General features: G+C 44.0%; 1 protein-coding gene and 1 long non-coding RNA gene across 2 annotated transcripts in view; one reads left to right on the top strand and one right to left on the bottom strand.

Moving 5' to 3' along the window:
- Positions 1–12,727, bottom strand: part of LOC134808372 (uncharacterized) — a 32,372-nt gene extending 19,645 nt beyond the window's left edge. Inside the window, exons 1-2 of the long non-coding RNA XR_010151193.1 lie at positions 12,437–12,727; positions 5,198–5,294 (exon numbers count right to left, since the gene is read on the bottom strand). This is a non-coding gene — a long non-coding RNA (uncharacterized LOC134808372). The remainder of the gene's footprint in view (positions 1–5,197; positions 5,295–12,436) is intronic.
- A 300-nt stretch (positions 12,728–13,027) lies between these two features.
- TTC9 (tetratricopeptide repeat domain 9) overlaps positions 13,028–19,855 on the top strand; it is a 33,814-nt gene continuing 26,986 nt past the window's right edge. The window contains exon 1 of the mRNA XM_016926274.4: positions 13,028–13,973. Coding sequence (XP_016781763.1) covers positions 13,568–13,973 — 406 coding nt within the window. The 5' untranslated portion in view covers positions 13,028–13,567. The remainder of the gene's footprint in view (positions 13,974–19,855) is intronic.

Consider the following 19,855-nt stretch of genomic DNA (forward strand, 5'->3'; position numbering starts at 1 on the left):
AATACAAAAATTAGCTGGGCATGGAGGCACACGCCTGTAATCCCAGCTACTTGGGAGGCTGAGGCAGGAGAACCCAAGAGGCAAAGGTTGCAGTGAGCCGAGATCGCGCCACTGCACTCCATCTCGAAAGACAGAGTGAAACTCCATTTCGAAAAAAAAAACAAAAACAAACAAATAAAAAACTGCCTCGCCTTACACATTGAGGTAGTATTGTAAGGATCTAAATGAGGCTAAAATGCTTGATAAGCCACAAAGTACTAGATGAACTTATGTCATTATGAATGTGGCACTCATACTGGCCAGGCGCAGTGGCTCAAACCTGTAATCCCAGCACTTTGCGAGGCCGAGGCAGGCAGATCACAAGGTCAGGAGATGGAGACCATCCTGGCTAACAAAGTGAAACCCCATCTCTACTAAAAATACAAAAAAAAATTAGCCGGGCATGGTGGCAGGTGCCTGTAGTGCCAGCTACTTGGGAGGCTGAGGCAGGATAATGGTGGGAACCCAGGAGGCTGAGCTCGCAGTGAGCCGAGATCGTGCCACTGCACTCCAGCCTGGGTGACAGACTGAGACTCTGTCTCAAAAAAAAAAAACAAAAAAACCAAAAAAACAAAAAAGAAAAAACCAGAAAGAAAGAAAATCATTGAGGAGAAAGGATATCTGCCTGAACAGGTTTTTAATGCAGATAAAAGTGCCCTATTTAAAAATTAAATGCCACAAAGGACATTTATTAGTAAGGAAGGGAAGTGAGCACAACAATTTAAGGCAGGAAGGGATAGGCTAACTCTACTGTTTTATGGAGATGCAGATGGGTTTATAATCATGACTGCCCTTACCTATAAACCTGCTAACCCCTGAGCCTTGAAAGGAAAAGATAACACCAGCTGCCAATCTTTTGGCTGATAAGAAGGCCTGGATAATGAGAACCCTTTTTCTGGATTGGGTCCACTGATGCTTTGTCCCTGAAGTCAGAAAGCACCTTGCCAGTAATGGACTGCCTTTTAAGGTTCTTTTGATATTGGACATTGCCCCTGGCCACTCAGAACCCTATGAGTTCAACACTACAGGTGTTAAAGTGGCCTACTTGCCCACACACACAATGTTGCTAATTTCGCCTCTAGATAAGGGGGTCATAAGGACCTTTAAAGCTTATTAAATATGGTACTCTATGGAAAGGATTGTTAGTGCTGAGGAAGAAACCCCCAACAGAGAGAACATCATGAAAGTCTAGAAGAATTACACCATTGCAGATGTCATCAGTGTTACAGAAAAAGCTGTGAAAGTTACCAAGCCTGGAACAATAAATTTCTGCTGGAGAAAATTGTGTCCAGATGCTGTGCATGACTTCACGAGAATTACAGCAGAGCCAGTCGAGGAAATCATGAAAAGAGACTGTGGATATGGCAAAAAAAAAAAAAAAAGTAGGGGATAAAGAGTTTCAAGATATGGATCTCAGAGAAATTCAACAGTGATTAAATACCAAACCAGAGGAATTAATAAAGATGACTTGATGGAGCTGAGTGCTTCCAAATCACTGCTAGATGATGAGGAAGAAGACATAATAGAAGAAGCAGTGCGAGAAAGTTAATTGACATTAGAAAATCTGGGAGAAGGTTTCCAATTATTCAAGACTGTCTTTGACTTCTTTCACCACAGGGACCCTTCCATGATATAGGCACTGAAGATAAAGCAAATGATTGAAGAAGCATTGGTGCCACAGGGAAACATTTTTAGAGAAACAGAAAAGCAAAAATGTCAGATAAAAATTATGATGTATTCCATAGAGTGACACCAAGTGTGTCTGCCTTTCTTACCTCCCTTCCATCTCCTCCACCACTTCTTCCTCTGCCACGCCTGAGACAGCAAGACCAACACCTCTTCTTCTTCTTCCTCCTCAGCTTACTCAGTATAAAGATTGTAAGGATGAAGGCCTTTATGATAATCCACTTCTAATTAATGAATAGTAAATAGATTTTCTCTTCCTTGCAATTTTCTTAATAACATTAGCTTTTCTGTAGCTTACTTTATTGTAAGAATACAGTATATAAAACATATAACACAAAATATGTGTTAATCAACTGTTTATGTGTTATCATAAAGCTTCTGGTCAACAGTAGGCTCTCAGTTAAGTTTTGGGGGAGTCAAAAATTGTTCGAGGATTTTTGACTGCACAGAGGTCGGCACACCTAACCACCCCCCCACCCAATCTTCAAGGGTCAACTTTACATCAGAAGTGATGATATATCACTTCCAAGACTCAGTTTTAAAAGATTATGGATCTCTTAGATCTCTTATTCTGGGGGAAGCTGGGTACCATATTGTGAGGACACTCAGGGCCTATGATGCAGTAGATCATCAAGATGCCAAGATGTTCAGCCAATAGCCAGCAAGGAACGGAGGCTTGCCAACAATTACGTGACTGAGGCTGGAGCTGGAATCTCTTCTAGTGGAGCCTTCAGATAATGTCAGTCCTGGCCAACAGCTGGACTGCAACATCTTAAAATAACTTAGCCAAAACTACACAACTAAGAGACTCCTACAGAGACCATGAGATTGTTTGAAAATGATAAATGACATTTTAAGCTGCTAAGTTTGGGGGTAATGTGTTACACAGCTACAGATAACTAAGATATCTCTCTAGCAATTCTGTAGGAAAAAAAGTTGTGTGATTGGCGGGATTGGGGGATTTAAAAAAGACTGCTAAAATGTTAAATGCCTGCTAATGGAAACCCAAGGTTACAGGATCAGAGTTTCATATAAATTTATGAGGAACAAGACAATGACCAAAAAAATCTACATATAACCAACAGCAGAGCCAGTCTTAGCACTTGGCCAAATAGGCTGCTGCCAAGTAGATAGAATTTGAGAGTTAAAAGTTCCAATTACCCTTAATTAGCCTGAAATTTTACCATTAGAGATTAATGTCATTGAACCTTATAGCATCAGGTCTTTAAAGTTCTCCTGGATGGGATTATATCTTAAAATAGTATTTATAATAGGATTATGACAGAAGACAAAAATCTAACTAATGAATGGTTCATCTGAAGAGACTTTTGATACAAAGACTATTTATATAAGTGTGGGCATGGTTAAAGAAACCAAGAAAGAATGTTGAAGTATCCAGAGATTAGCAAGAGAGGGAAGATATTTAGGCAAAAAAAGAAGGAAGGAAGGAAGGAGGGAGGGAGGGAGGGAAGGAAGGAAGGAAAGAGAAAGAGAAAAGAAAGAAAGAAAGAAAAAGAGAGAGAGAGGAAGGAAGGAAATGAAAGGAAGAAAGAAAGAAAGAAAAGAAGGGAAGGGAAGAAGGGAAGGGAAGGGAAAGAGAGAGAGAAATAAATTGTATTACCAGAACCCATTAAGAGGTAGACTCAAGGAGGAAGGGCCCCCCAGTTATAATAGTGATAAAAAAAAATCGACCGCTGCCAAAACCTTGGTGCCAAAGCAGGGAGGAAGTGGGAAAAAAAATGTTAATCTGTCTTCTCTCATCCTCCGGTCTCATGTTGGTGCCTCCCTTTTGCCAAAGCTGACGCTCAATAAGAGGGCAAAGAGCCCAGTTGGTGCAGAGGTCAACCTCCCAGGACATAAAGCCAACAGAAAAAACAGGGAATGGACAGCAGAGGGTGGCACAGTGTTGGAGCATCTTTGGATTGGAGAGAATCAAAGATCATCCAGGATGATCATCCAGGCATTCTGCAGAGATCCTCTTTATTGCAGGAATAGCAAAAACTCTAAGGGAGGCAAAAAGCATGACCTTTGGGGTAAGGCACACCTGCTTCCAAGCTGTGTAACCTTGGTCAAATTACCGAACCTCTGAAAACCTCAGGCTTCTTCTAAGTTGAGCCTCAGAATAACAACCTCATGGGTATGGGTGAAATTAACTGATATACACAGAGGTGTGGAGACTGGCCTTCTCCCTGACAGGTAAGCTACTGACTTAGTTAAATATGAAAGATTTGATGCATCAGAGTCACACTGCAACCTAACTTTTCAACTAGTTAAGTGGTTCATCAAAACATCTTTGTTACTACTTAAATACCCATTGACTGAGGCCTGATGAAATACATTCTGATGCACTCATAAAAACACATACTATATAGCTATATTTCAAAATGTAGCAGTTCTGTATACTGAAATATAGTGATTTCCAAGATAATAGTTATGATTGAAGATATATTACATTGAAAGCTAGAGAGACAGATAATCTCTATCTCTGGAGTGATACATAAAAAACAAGTAATAGTGGATGCCATTGAGAAAGATTTTGGAGGGCTGGGGCCAGGGGAGAAGGAACACATAGTATTTTTAATATATATTCCATTATATAGAATACTGTTTGAATTTTTTCCCATGTACCTATACTATCCTTAAAAAAAAAAATTAAAAAGGCCAGGTGCAGTGGCTCACGCCTATAATCCCAGCACTTTGGGAGGCAGAGGCAGGCGGGTCACTTGAGGTCAGGAGTTTGAGACCAGCCTGGCCAACATGGCAATACCCCATCTCTACTAAAAATACAAAAATTAGCCAGGCATACTGGCACATGCCTATAATCCCAACTACTTGTGAGGCTGAGGTGGGAGGACCACTCGAACCCGGGAGTTGGAGGTTACAGTGATGACACCCCTGCACTGCAGCCTGGGGTAACAGGGTGAAACTCCACTTCAAAAAAAAAAAAAAACCTTCCTTGACACCAAGAGTCTTTAGAGTTGGTGTCTTGTATTCTTCTATTTTTTCCATTTATTCCACAACCATTACAGAATGCTTGCTAATATATATACTAGGTGCGTGGCTACAAAAAGAATAAGACACAATCTCTGCTTTCAAATAGCTACAGTCTAGTTGTAAAGACAAAAAAGCAAGCAGATAACCATTATGCAGTGTAATGAGTATGGCTTATCTTATTTTCCTTATTTAAAATGTGAAGACATACACACACATCCAATTCCACTTAAGCTCTTTTCCCACTGCAATTATCACATTCTAACAGCCTACGTAATTTATTTATTTATGATGTTTATTTTCAGTCTTCCCTCATTCTACAAAGGTGACAATTTTTGCCTTTTTAATTCATTGATCTCCAACACCTAAAACGTGAAATATTTCAATAGAAGTTTGTTGAATGAATGTTGAATAAATAAGTGCTATGCAGTATAAAAGCATGAAAAGGGAGCTACCAGAACATAACAGAATGAACACCAACCTTGTATATGGAAGTCAGTGGGACTTCATAGTGGAAGTGACATTTGTGCCAGGTCTTTTGGCAAATCCGGGTGACTTTGACGGGAAGACCTAATATTCTAAGAGCAAGCAAATGAGAAATACAGAAACACGAAACATGTAGGAAACGGTAAGTACAAAGGCATAGAGATATAAGAATAGTACATCTGGAAAACTAAACATATGGCAATAAATATTGGTTGTTGGTAACTGTGTAAGCTGGGTGATAGGTTCTTAAAGATTCATTATGCTACTCTTTTTTGTGTGTATGTTTAAATTTGTCCATAATACAAAGTTAAGAATAAATTAATAAACTATGTTTTAATGAGTATAAAAGAATAGAAAAAAGAATTTCTCTCTTCCAATGTCTATATATATAAATCTCAGAGAAAGCTCTGATTGTCTCTACTTGGTCCATGTGCTTCTCCCTGAAACCAATCACTATGGTGTAGGAAGACAGAATAACATAATGGGCTCAAGCCTGGAATAGGTACTAGCAAGTCGGGGGGAGGTGATAGGGGCAGTGTAGGGAGCTAGAGGACACCATGATTGACAGTTCCACCCGACCACATGGAATAGGGGAAAGAAGAGTGTCCTAAGGAAGGTTGGTGGCTGATCCAAATAAATATCATGGCCCCAAGGAGGGCTTCAGCTGATACTGGAGATGAGGCAGTCAGAGAATGGATTGGGTGGTAGGAGACAATGGAGATAGGTAGAAAGGCCTTATTTTTCTAAATAAGGTCAGGCTGAATCAGGCTCTGGAATCATAGAGAAATTTGTTGTTGGGTTGGGGTTGTGAGCAGAAGGTAGAAAGAATGAAAATATGAATCTCACATTAGCTACATCTGGACACAAAATACTCAAAAATCTCCTGCTTTCCCATAGAGGGATATTTGAAGATTGAATATGGATAACAACTTTTAATGAAAATGCTATAATTTTTCAGGTAAATTGTAATGTTTGATGCAATTAGAAAAACATCCCCAAAACAGCTTTGATTTGGTTGTCATGTGACCAAACCCTGACTAGCTTAGCTTAGTACAAAAGATATTCAAATACATGTCTCACATATGCTCAAGAGATTGAGCTGAAGGAAGAGACAAAGCAGCACAAGCCATCTGTTTAGAAGGTACGCAAGCTCCAGAGTGAGTGTGGAGAGAAAGGGGCCTCCAGTCTTCCAAGACCAGTGGGTAGCAGAAGAGTCAAAGACTCCAACAGGCAGAAACAAGATCCAGAACTGGGGCAGACACAATGCTTGAAGACTGTAAAGGAACACTGTGCCTTCTACTGTTGACCATACAAAGGTCTTTCCCTCAAAACAGTTCCACACACTTCTCTAGGAAATCTTCCAGCATATCTCAGCAGTAATGAGCTGTTTGCTAGTGGTGTGAGCATCCACAGGATTCACTGGTGTGTTCAAGGCTAGCTTGTCAGGAAACAAGAAACAGGTTTTGATGACATTGGGCCAAAGTACCATGAGTACTAGAAACTTGCCGTGTGGCCCAGTCATCTTTCTGCTTCATGAGGTTCATGAAGAATCCATATATGCATGTGCCACTGACAGATGAGAAATTAAAATACCACTTTACAGTTACCTGAATAAATGCCCAATTTCTTAGTGTAGAACTCTTCTAAAAACAAAGTTAGAGGCCGGGCACAGTGGCTCATGCTTGTAGTCCCAACACTTTGGGAGTCTGAGGTGGGCGGATCACTTGAGGTCAGGAGTTCGAGACCAGCCTGGCCAACATAGTGAAAGTTCCTCTCTACTAAAATACAAAAATTAGCCAGGCGTGGTGGCATGTGCCTGCAATCCCAGCTACTCGGGAGGCTGAGGCACAAGAATTGCTTGAACCAAGGAGGCGGAGGTTGCAGTTAGCCGAGATCATGCCACTGCACTCCAGCCTGGGCGACAGAGTAAGACTCAGTCTCTGAAAAAACAAAACAAAAAAACAAAGTTAGAGCAAGCAGCCTATACTAAAGGCCTACAAGGGCCTTCGTCTCCCTGTGACATACCAAAATCTCACTTTCTTTCCTGCCACATTAGACAAGATGCAAGCAAAAAATGTACACTTAGCTATGCATTTGAGGAAGAAAAAACATGGCCAGATCCCAAGGGAAGGCCCTGATTCAGCTTACCTATTCCTGCTGCACTAAGAGAAAGCTGAATGGAGGTTCATAACTCTGTTCATGTTAAACATGGATCAATTGATTCCCTAGAATCTGGCCAATCTGTAAACAACCCCTCTCTGGGAAAAGGTGAAGATTAGGAAAGAAGGGAAGATACTGAGCCTCCTGTTGGAAGTAAACGCTCAATGCCGCCAAGTGAAAACAGCACTCAGGCAAAAGTTTTCTCAGCAAGGCAATTTACTTCTATAGAAGGCTGCGTCTCACAGATGGAGCAACGGCAAGAGCACACCGGACAAGGGAGGGTAAGGCGGTCTTATTCCTAACGCAGCTAGTCCCTACCTCTGTGTCTTTCCCCTATTGGCTAGGGTTGGACCACAAAGTCTAAGCTAATTCCAATTGCCTATTTTAAAGAGAGTGAGGGTACAAGCTGGACTGGCAAGGTGAGTAGTTTCCATGGGAAGGATGGTTACAGAGCAGATGACTAAGAATGACTAAGGACAGAACAGGTGACTAAGGATGACTACAGACAAAAGAGGTGACAGAGGCTAGGAGGAGGTTGTTTACTGAAACTAGGGGCAAAGAGGCATAAAGAACAAGGAAGTTAAACTTTAAAATGGAAAACAAAGAACAGGGAAGCTAAACATACTGACATATTGGTTCTTTGAAGAGGAACTCAGAACTCATTGTACTTAACAATTTTTCTCCCTCTTGAATTTTAAAGGGAGTTAACAGGCTAAACTTTGAAGAGGAATTTACTGTATCCTACACTCCCTTCCCTCTAAACACTTGCTTCTCAAAATGTGGTCCATGGACCAGCAATATCAGCAGCACCTGACAGCTTGTTAGAAACATAATCTTGGGGCCGCACGCAGTGGCTCACACCTGTAATCCCAGCACTTTGGGAGGCTGAGGTAGGTGGATCATGAGGTCAGGAGATCAAGACACAGTGAAACCCCGTCTCTACTAAAAATATAAAAAAATTAGCCAGGCATGGTGGCACGTGCCTGTAGCGCCAGCTACTTGGGAGGCTGAGGCAGGAGAATCGCTTGAACCCAGGAGGCAGAGGTTGCAGTGAGCCAAGATCATGCCATTGCACTCCAACCTGGGTGACAGAGCGAGACTCTGTCTCAAAATAAGAAAAAAAAAAAAAAAAGAAACATAATCTTGGGCCCCAGCCTAAATTAAGAGTCAGAAAACTGCATTTTAATAAGATCTCCAAGCAATTCATATACACATTAAAGTTTGAGAAGCACTGAGATTCTTTTTTATATTTTTTGTATTTTTTTATTTCAATAGCTTTTGGGGTACAAGTGGTTTTTTGTTACACGAATTGTATAGTGGTGAATTCTGAGATTTTAGTGCACCCATCACCCAAGTAGTATACATTGTGCCTAATGTATAGTTTTGTTTTTGTTTTTTTTTATCCCTAGGCCCTCCCCACTCTCCCCATTCTGAGTCTCTAAAGTACCACTCTGTATGCCTTTGCGTACTCATAGCTTAGCTCCCATTTATATATGAGAACATACGGTTTTTGGTTTTCCACTTTTATGTTACTTCACTTAGAATAATGGCCTCTGACTCCATCCAAGTTGCTGCAAAAGACGTTATTTCGTTCCTTTTGATGGCTTAGCAGTATTCCATGGTATATACACACCACATTTTATTTACCTACTCATTAGTCAATGGGAACACAGGTTGCTTCCACATCTTTGCAATTGTGAACTGTGCTGCTATAAACATGCATGGAGAAGCACTGAGTTTCTGACTCTGAAGTTCATGCTCAGATTTTCTGTCATTTGGGTCTTTTCTCACTTCCTAAAATAGTGCTCTGCATATGGCCAACGGTTAATGAAAGAACATTTAAGAAATTCTTGTTGGCATTTATTTAATTCCATTTGAAGGAAGAAGACCATTTTTGGGAAGCCAAAACACGTTTACCAATGAGTGGCTTAAACAGAGACAGAAGCATACTAACAACAAGCAAACAGAACGGTTCTAGACCTACACAGACAACTCTGTGGAACAGGACAGATGGGCGTAGTAATTCTACTCTCACTCCATGCTACCACTCTTAATATTCCCTCCCTTCCTCGTTCATGCTCGCCTTTATCGGAGCTACTACTAAGCTCTTGTGCTGAGTTCTGCTTCATACACAGGTTAGTAATGCATGGGTTCCATGTTTCTCAGAGCCGTGTCCTCAAACCCAAAATCTGAGAGTAAGATACTGCACCATTAAGCCAGCACACAGTGGGAAAATAAAAAGCAATTTGGCATGTCAATATTTCTTACCTTTAAATGGTTGTGACCACTGTGACCCAATTCATGTCTTATTTCTGACAGGAGCCAAATCCCAGGCCTGGGTCTTTATCCAATATTTGCCTCCTGTAGCCTGTCCTATCTAAGTTATTTTAAGGACTGGTAACAACAAAAATTCGGAGTGCCCGACCTCTAATTTCTTCTCTTTGCTCTACCTGATGCAATACCTTAAAGTAAAAAGAGCCGGCAGTTGGCAAATATTTATGAATTAACTGGAGTTCTGTCACAACATTCTTATGGGATCCAACAATGACAGGATTTAAGAGCAATAATTAAAGTTACCATCTGTCGAGCACTTATGATATGCTTCACAACAACCCTATGAAGTAAGCAGTAGTCCCATTTAATGAATGAGGAAATTAAGTTTTCAGAAGTTGAATAACTTGCCCAGGAAATAGTCAAGATAGAATTCCAGATAACACTTGTCTGAGTCTAGAATCTTTTAACCACTGAACTTATATGATGTCTCACTTGTAAGATACCACTGCAAACGCACTGTGTGAGCAGAGAATCATCCCCCCTCTCCAGGGATAATGTGAGGATCAAATGAGATGAAAAATGTCAAAGCATTTAGGAAAGTAAAGAAATGCAAGATATAATTTAGCACGCTAAAATTGTGTCCAACTAAAAGCCCTAGGTTCTCTATAAATGACAACGGTATATGTGAAAAATGTTCACCTTTATAATTAGAGCTATCTCATTTAATTCTATATACATTTTTAATTTATCAAATTAGAAAATATTTCTTAAGAGCTCACCCTTGATGTTGGCAAGGAGGTGGTGAAACTAGCACATTGCTGGTGGCAGCACAAGTTAGTACAATCTTTCTGAGAAGCAAGTTGACAATGTGTTTCGAGACTTTATTAAAACTTGAAATAATGTTTTGTAAGAAAAAATAAATTAGGAAAAAAATTTGAGTATAAAGATAGTTAAGAGCATAGATTCTGGAGCCAAATTTCTTGGGTTTAAGTCCCAGCTCCACTACTCATTAGCAGTGTAATCTCAGGCAAGTCTCTGTGACTTGGTGTCTAAAATGAGGATAACAATAGCACTGATTTCACTAAGTTATTATGAAGATTCAGTGGATTATTATATGTTAAGTGCTTAACCCAATGCCTGGCACAATGTAAATACTATATGTAAGTGATATCTATTATTTTTATCTCAGTGTTATTTATAATGGCAAAATCTTTCTGACTATAGAAGAATGCTTAAGTACACTATGGTACACTTACAGTGGAATTTTTTTTTTTTTTTTTTTGAGATACCTGCGGCCCATGCTAGAGTGCAATGGCACGCTCTTGGCTCACTGCAACCTCTGCCTCCCAGGTTCAAGCGTTTCTCCTGCTCAGCCTCCCAAGTAGCTGGGATTACAGGCAGCCACCACCATGCCCAGCTGGTTTTTGTATTTTTAGTTCAGATGGGGTTTCACCATGTTAGCCAGGCTGATCTTGAACTTCTAGTCTCAGGTAATCCACCCACCTCCGCCTCCCAAAGTGCTGAGATTACAGGCGTGAGCCACTGCACCCGGCCACTTACAATGGAATATTGTACAGAATATTAAAAATTAGGCTTTAAAAGAATATTTAATTACATATAATGTAAAGTAAAAAGCACAGGAAGCAAGCCTGGGGAACATTGCAAGACCCTGTCTCTACAAAAAAAATAATTAACCAGGGGTGGTGGTGTGCACCTATAGTTGCAACTTCTCAGGAGGCTAAAGTAAGAGGTGAGAGGATCCCTTGAGCCCAGGAGTTTGAGGCTGCAGTGAGCAATTATCATGCCACTGCACTGCAGCCTGGGTGACAGAGAAAGACCCTGACTCAAAAATAAAAAAGAAAAGAAAACAACAACAACAACAACAAACAGTAAATGAATTGTGTATATTGTTCCATACCACTTACGTTGGCTAAAAGAGCACTTTTTACAAATATAGATGCCTAGAAAACAACTGGTAGGAATTACATCAAAATATTAACAAAGAATACAACTGGGTGTAGACTGGGGGGTTCTTTATACTTTACTGTATTTTCCAAAGTCTCTACAGCAGTGTTTCTCACACTTTAATAGGTAAACAAATCACCCAGTATGCTCGTTAAAATGCAGCTTCTGGGTTAGTAGGTGTGGGATTTTCAGATTCTGCATTTCTGATAGGTTCTCCTGTGATGCTGATGATATTGGCCCAAGGTCTACACTTTGAGTAGGAAGGTTTTAAAGCAGCATATCTGAACCAATATACTGGTTAACTGAGACCCACCCTCAGAGTTTCTGATTTCTTAAGTCTGGAGTAGGATCCTAGGATTTGCATTTCTAACTGTTTCCCAGGTGATGCTGACACTGCAGGTCTGGGGACAGCACTCTGACAACCGGTGCTCTAGAATCTTTCTTTTTCTTAACATTAAGGAAGGGAGGGCACTAAAAAATATGTCAGGCTTCTCCATTGCCTCCAAAATCAAATCCAAACTCTTCATCCAAAAGCCCCCATAATCCAACCCAGTCATTTCCCACTACTTCTCATTAGGCTATAAAATCAAACCACTATGCCCTAAACACACCTGAGATTTCAAACATCAGGACTGCCGCTGGATTTCCTCACTCCGGCTATGCCACTTCCTTCTATTTCTTCATGCCAAATCCTACCCAGCCTTCAAGGTCCTCAAATGCTATTTCCTCCATAAAGCCTCCTGATCTACCACTACTCAAAAAGCTACCTCTCCCTCCCCCCCTCAGGGCTGCACAGCACTTTTCGTTCCTCCCCAATGACAGGCACCATCTGTACCTGGTCCAGCGACTCTACCGGTGGGTGGTGTATCTTCGCCTGTAGACTGGGAGTTTCTTGAGGTCAGGGGAGTGACTTGCCTATCTTTGCCTCTTAGCCTTAGCAGATCCCCAGTAGACAGCTGACACTCAGAACCGACCAAAAGAAGGAAGGAATGGGACCTCCTGAGGAAGGGCACAGAACTGTCCTGTAAATGGAAACTAGACCGGACGCACGCCAAGCCGATGACCCACAGTAACAGGTGTTCTCCATCTCTGATGTCTGTGATTCATCCTGCACAGCTGCGCGCACACAGCACACGCATACACAGGCTCCCAGAATACGGCGCCCCACACGCTGTACAGCACGTTGCGTTCTGGACGCCCCGGCGGCCACACACACCGAGACACACCTCAGCGACAACCTGGATCCACAAAAAGGAGGCCCTGCCCCCTTAAAAAATACTAACACCTTACTGCAAAGAACTAGCAGCTACGGCTTGCGCCTGCGCCCCTTGTTCCCCGCCGCACCTTTTCTTGCAGTTAAGAAATCTATTTCTGCACGCATTTCGTCGCCGCCGCCCCCCATCCCTACACGCACGCACACACACACACACACACACACACACTCCCCTTCCCCTACACCTACCCCCCTCCCCCCACCTCCTTTCAGACTAGGCGCGCCTCGCAGAGCGGGATTGAATGGGAAAGAGCGGGGCCGTCTTTGTCATTAATCCTCCCCTCCTTCGGGCAAGCCAAGCTTCTTCCGGGTCAGCGACCATCCCCGCCACCCCACTCGGGGCCACGGTCCCCCCGCAGCGCTAGTCCCGGGCCCGCGAGCACCGGCCCCCGCCACCCGCAGGTTGCGGAGGGAGGAGGGCGGGAGCGGGCGGCGCGGAGCCGGGAGGCGGGGGAGGGGCCGGCGTCCGAGGCGGCGGCGGCGGCGGCTGGAGCAGCCTCTGGCAGCAGCGGGGAGAATGGGAGTGCGGGGCGCCAAACCGCCGCGGGGTGTCACGGCCGCCACGAAGCCTGCGAGGCGCGGGGCCGGCGCCCGCGGCTTTTAAACCCGGGAAGGCGCGGCGGCGGCGGCGGCGGCGGCGGCGGCGGCGGCGGGCAGATCGCGGCGCGCACCAGGCGCCGGGGCGGCGGCCGAATGGAGAGAAAGGGCTCGGCGGCCGGGGCCAAGGGGAACCCGAGCCCGCCCGCGGCCGGAGAGGGGCAGCGGCCACCGCCGCCGCTGTGCGTCCCGGGCGGCGGCGGAGGAGCCCCAGCGAGGGGCCAGGTCGGGGCGGCGGCCGAGCCGGCCGAGCTCATCCGACGAGCGCACGAGTTCAAAAGCCAAGGGGCGCAGTGCTACAAGGACAAGAAATTCCGTGAAGCCATCGGCAAATACCACCGGGCGTTGCTGGAGCTGAAGGGGCTGCTGCCGCCCCCCGGGGAACGGGAGCGGGACTCGCGCGCGGCCTCCCCGGCTGGGGCCCTGAAGCCCGGCCGCCTCTCGGAGGAGCAGAGCAAGACGGTGGAAGCCATCGAGATCGACTGTTACAACAGCCTGGCAGGTGAGCCGCGCCGCGCCCCCGATCCCGCGGTCCCCGTTCTTTGGCCCGGTCCCTCCGCGGACCACTGCGGCGCTTCCGCGGTGCAGATTCTCCTGCTGTGACTGTGTTGCTCTGGGGAGAACCCGGGAGGGAGGCGCTTTGGAAAAAGTGTGACTTTCAGGATTATGCCTTTCAAAGGCCATAGTCATCTCTTGTCCCTTCGCTAGCATACATCGTAAATCTCACCTAGAAATGACTGGATAGATAGAAGGGGACCCAGCTGGCCTGGCTATGGCTGCTGCTGCTACTGCTCACCAGTGGACCTGGGTCCAAAATGCGGAAGCAGCGCCCGGGGTGGGCCCCCGCAGCCACCGCTAGCCCAGCTTTTTCCTGCGGGTGGGTCCCAAGGGAGGCCACGCACCTGTCTGCTCTCCTTGGGTAGCATGAGCACCAGGATTGGTCCTCGCCTTTTACCCAACTAACCGCATCCCTGTAGGTAAGATCTTCCCCAAGTTTTTTGGCCCCAGTAGCAAAGGGGAGTTTGACACCATGCCTTCAGCATCTTGAGCAAAATGGATTCCAGAATGCCACTTTCTTCTCTCTGAGCTCTGCTGGGGCTCCCGGTTGCCAGGTGAAGATCTCTATCTCAAAAGAAGCTTGGTTCATGGTTGGGCTTGAACTATGCTGCATTCTCCCTCTCCTCCCTGCCCGTTTCTCACTATGTGTAGCATCAGTCCTCACGCCAGCTGGCTGCTAGGGGTGAAGGAAAAGGGGGCCCTACTCTTGGGCAAAGAAGGTGTACATTCCAACATTCCCTTTGGGGATAAGAGCCAAAATCAGGGATTTAAAAATTGTTTAATTTAGGCGCAGGAATATTTAAAGTCTCTTAAAAAAAGAAGAGTCTGGCTCTTGCCAGGGCCTTCCTGGGAGAAGGTGGGAGAGGTTGGCAAAGGCAACTTGAAAAGCATTCTCTCCTCTTCTCTTGCCCCATTTGGTGAGATTCTGGCATGGTCAACCTTCTCCGACCAAACAAAGGGCAGTTCCTCCTAGTTCCTGACATGTGAGGTTGCCTAAACTGTCTATGGACAGTTAGAGCAGGGTAGGGGTGGAAGAGTGACTGGGTGTGGCAGGGAATGGTGAATGTGTCTGAAGCCGAGGCAGTGGTGGGGGAGTAAAAATAAATACTGGCAATTCTGCTCTGTTCTTAAATGCAGATCTCTCTGTTCCCTCTGAGGTTTCTAGTACCAGCCTACCTCTGTCTTCCCAGAATGCCATGCCCAGTCTCATCTTTGATCGGGTAAAACCCAGGCTACGGAGGCACTTTGTAAATTGTAAAGTACTTTACAGACTTAAAGGATTAATAGAGTAGTAGTAGCAGCAGTTGGAGGAGTGGTGGTGCTAATAGCAATACTAGCAGTAATAGTAGCAGATAAAATTGTAGTACAGCAAAAATGGACTCTTTCAATCCATTATAAGATACAGCTTGAGTCCTTTAGTTCCTGTAAGTCTTTGGCATACTGGCTGCTGCCCCATGAATAGTTAAAGGGCAGAGCAGCCATGGGTGGAGAACGAGGCACTGTGGATTGCTAATGCGGTGACTTTGGAGTGGTAATGGAATCTTATATTTAGTCAGTATTATCCATGGACATTCTAGGGCTGCCAACCAGTGGCTAGCACTGCCTGCCCTCCACCCCAGACGTGGTTACTTTTCCATGGTGAAATCAAAGATGTGTCCTTGGTCAGGCCAGCCCAGTCAGGGCGGGACTGAAATCTGGATAGCTCCACCACTCCCATCCTCACCTCACACACTGGAAAACTTCAACGGTGAGAGAATGGAAAGTAGCAATAGCAGATATTCCCCCTCTGCTGCCTTCTCCAGTGCTCACCACTTATATTAATAATTAATTGTGTGTGCTGTTAGGCATCCTCCATACATTGTCTCTTTAAATCTTTATAATCTATGTAAAAGAAATATGATCATCAGTTTTGCAGAGAAAAAGCTCAAGGCTCCGGAGCCATTCTTCTCCAAAGGCAATGTTCTTGTCATCATACTTCGATGCACAAAGTCAGCATCCTCTGGGCCTCTGTCTCACTTGAGCCCAATTTCAGGTGGGCTCCAAAGCCTTGCACTTTGGAAATTCCTTTGGGAGATCTCAGGCCTGGTAACCAGGAGAAAGAAATAGAATACTTTGATTCAAGGCTCTAACGGGCTATTTCCAAATGTCAAGTCTCACAAAAGAAAGAAAAGAGTGATTATAAGCAAAGCAATTTTGTCAAAGCCAAAATCTGTATCCTGTATAGAAAATTCAGCTAGGAGGATGGTTCAACTTAAAAGTCACTCTGGGGCTGGGCGCGGTGGCTCACTTCTGTAATCCCAGCACTTTGGGAGGCCGAGGCGGGCGGATCACGAGGTCAGGAGATCGAGACCATCCTGGCTAACACGGTGAAAACCCGTCTCTACTAAAAATACAAAAAATTAGCCGGGTGTGGTGGCGGGCACCTGTAGTCCCAGCTACTGGGGAGGCTGAGGCAGGAGAATGGCATGAACCCGGGAGGCGGAGCTTGCAGTGAGCCGAGATCGTGCCACTGTACTCCAGCCTGGGCGACAGAACGAGACTCCGTCTCAAAAAATAAAAAATAAAAAATAAAAAAGTCACTCTGGGGAGAAGTAGAAGCCTTATGTTTGTTTCCTTCAGGGCTATGTATAAAATCAGTGATGACTATTTCAGAAGTCCCAGCTAATAGGAAAGTATCCTTTCTTGTCAGATTACAAAATAATCAATGCCTATAATATGTATTTTCTTTTGTAAAACACTAAAACGTTTAAAGAAGAAAATACACAATTACCTCTAATCCAGTTAGAAACCCACTGTGGTGTATTTCCTTCCTGTATTTTTTTCTGTGAATAAATGTAAACAGTTTACAAAGCTGAGGTCCTCCTGTGTATACAATCAGGTATCCTGCTTTTAATCCCATTTATTTATGTCAGAAGCATTTTCACATTTCATGAAAATATTTTCATGAAGATTATTTTAAATAGCAACAGAAAAGTTTTACATGTGTATTTATACTTCTCATTGGCTAGAAAGGAAGGAAAGATGATCACTGGTATTGCTGTTAGAGCCAGAACAGTGCAGCATGGCCCATGAGATATCTTTTCCCCTGTGTGCCTGCTAAAAGGAAGGAGACCAGCAACTGGAGGTTTATTCTGGAAGAAAGGCCGCTGACCCTTCGACCAGGTCTGCAGCACCGGCTGAGTAGCCCAACAAGCTCCAGGTTCTGGGGGAGTCTGAATATATTTAATCAAGGATCCATCCTCCTTCTACACAAAGCTGTGCATAGAGAGACAGGACTGGGTTTTAGGAGGAAGTTGGACTACTAGCCCAGAAGTACCTGGAAAATTAAGCTGTGTTGCTAAGGGCATCGCTGCTCCAAACAAGGGTGGTTATGAGGCTTCTGGAATACATCTAGGCTCAGTGAACCCTTGTACTCCACATGGAAGCCTCCAAAAGAATAGCAAGAGGACAGCTAGAATGTGCTAAGAGATGTCAGTCTAAAAACCTATTTGGATGACTTGAGGGGATGCATGAAGGGTGTGCAGGCAATTTGCAAAGGGCACCAGGTTGTGGTCTCTTCTGGCTGGGATTTCCTTTTGGTTGGAAGAGATCTGGCCAGTTGTGCTGGGCCCCTGGATGTGATTTTTGCATATCTTGTTTTCCAAGAAATTCAAAGAAATAGGTAGGGATCGTTCTGTTTCTACGGAATTTTGAATGATCCTGATACAATGATTAGAAAAGATATCCTGACCTTCCTGGGGAGACATAGGAATCTGATCTTTACAGAGGCTACAAAGGAAGCATGTATTGGCCTGTTGATGGACTCTTCTTGACATTGAACAAGACACAGGACTCCCCTGGGGCCTTGGAATGTTCAGTGTAGAACCCTTTGAAGGGCAGAGTCTTTTGCCCTACATCTGTTCCTGTGGGGCTGTGGTGGCCCTAGCTGAAGTGTGATCAAAGGGATACAACACACAATAACTTTGTTGGTATTTTCAAATGATGTTCAAGGCTTGAATGCCAGCAGTAGAGATGGAAATCAACAAACCATGGCATTGGACCTGAAGGCTAGGAGCTTGTGCCTCTGTCCCTGGGATACCTTGTGACCTTGGATAAGCCCCTGCCATTTTACTTTACCTCCATTTTCCCATCTACTCAGAGCTATGTTTAGGAGATTTTTGTTGATCTTACCAAAGGGGCAGCTAATATCCATTGATCCCAATTGAAGCCTTGGGATAGGGATGTGGCAAGGCCTAGAAGGAAGTCACACTGGGAAATGCCTGGGATGGTGCTGGTTTGAAACAAGCTTTTCAGTGCTTGTGGACATGTCTTAAAGCCATGGGATCAGAGCCAGCCACATAATTTGCAGGGCCCAGCATGAAATGAAATGTAGGACTCTTTGTTGAAAAGGCAGGGAGGAAGTGTCGCTAAAGATCCTGAAAGATAAAGCTTTTTTCTTTCTTTTGTTCTCTCTTTCTCTCGACTTGACATGGTGTTTTGTATTTGCTATTTGATGTCATTGCAAATAAAAAATTTTAAAATTTAATTATTAGCATAGATTTTACTATTCTTTATGATGTGTGGTGCCAGTTTTAAATGAACTTATAAGAACACTTATATGAGGAATTATAAAAATTATACAATTTATACTTCTGTAGCTCATACATGCATATGTATTTATTCTTACTAGAACAGTGGAAATGCTGCACCAAATAAACTAAACTATTTTTATTTCACTTTTTTATATGTGTACTTTATATGCATACTTCATATGTGCACTTTCCACCAGGCTTTCAGATGAGCCAGGAAAGGAAAAGGGAATACACGTGACCCTACCCTTTCCTTCTGTGTCATCATTTTCAGCATGAGTGGTTGGCTAATATGGGAAAGCAACATAGGTAGGAAAGGATATGATAGGGTTCCTAGATTATTTGTGTTTCTGAGAACATTATTTTTTTTTCCATGTTTGAAGCCATTTCTAGTTTGAATGGAAAGAATGGCCGTTTGGGACTGGCAGCATATTCATTTAGTTATGGGCATAATTAAGTCTTGATGAACTCTCACGCATCATGGGGCTCCTAGAATTCTTTGCTCCTGGGGCATTGTGAATGCTATATGCAAATGGGGCAGCAGAGAGTGGTATTGTGCCCATCTCCTCTGTCCCTGCTCATGCTGTGTTATCCCATCAGACTTCACTTAAACAAAACACAAGTTTAAAGATAAAGTGACTAAGAATTTCAAGAAGGCAATAGCAGAGTATTAAATGAAGTACAGGTTCCTTCTGAGTGTGGGGCTCTATGCAACAGCACAAGTTGCCCACCCTTGAAGCCAGCCCTCAATGGGACACCAGAAGATGGCTGGATGGATACATCTGAGGTGGACAAAATTGGATACAGACTCTAAGGCAGAGTCTAAGAACAAAGGGTATTCAACAGATGTTGGTGTAAAGATGGATGAATTACAAATTTAAAAACTCAGTGGTGAAAAGGAGGTCAGGGGCTAGAGACAAGCAGTAACCTTGCAGTCAGAGGATGAATTCCTAGGGTAAGGATTGGTCAAAAGAAGGGAAAAGAATATAGGCCTCATGCCAAGATGCTCAGCCAAGATCTTGCCATCCCGATGGGAGAGCTTGACTGGCTAAGCTGTTGTTGACCTGGGGCTGTTCCTTAGGTAGCACCTTGACCAATAAATCTTAAGGGTCAAGTAAATGGGGCTTGTAATACCTTCTTCCAAGGAAGAAAGTGAGAATTGAAACTTGCAGAATGCTTTCAAGGAAGGTACTGGGAAGAACATTACAAATTTAGACACTGGGCTGAGTTCCTAAAGTGGATTTGGAAGCTCCTTAGT

This window comes from Pan troglodytes, chromosome 15 (assembly GCF_028858775.2).
Source record: "Pan troglodytes isolate AG18354 chromosome 15, NHGRI_mPanTro3-v2.0_pri, whole genome shotgun sequence".
NCBI classification, from domain to species: domain Eukaryota; kingdom Metazoa; phylum Chordata; class Mammalia; order Primates; family Hominidae; genus Pan; species Pan troglodytes.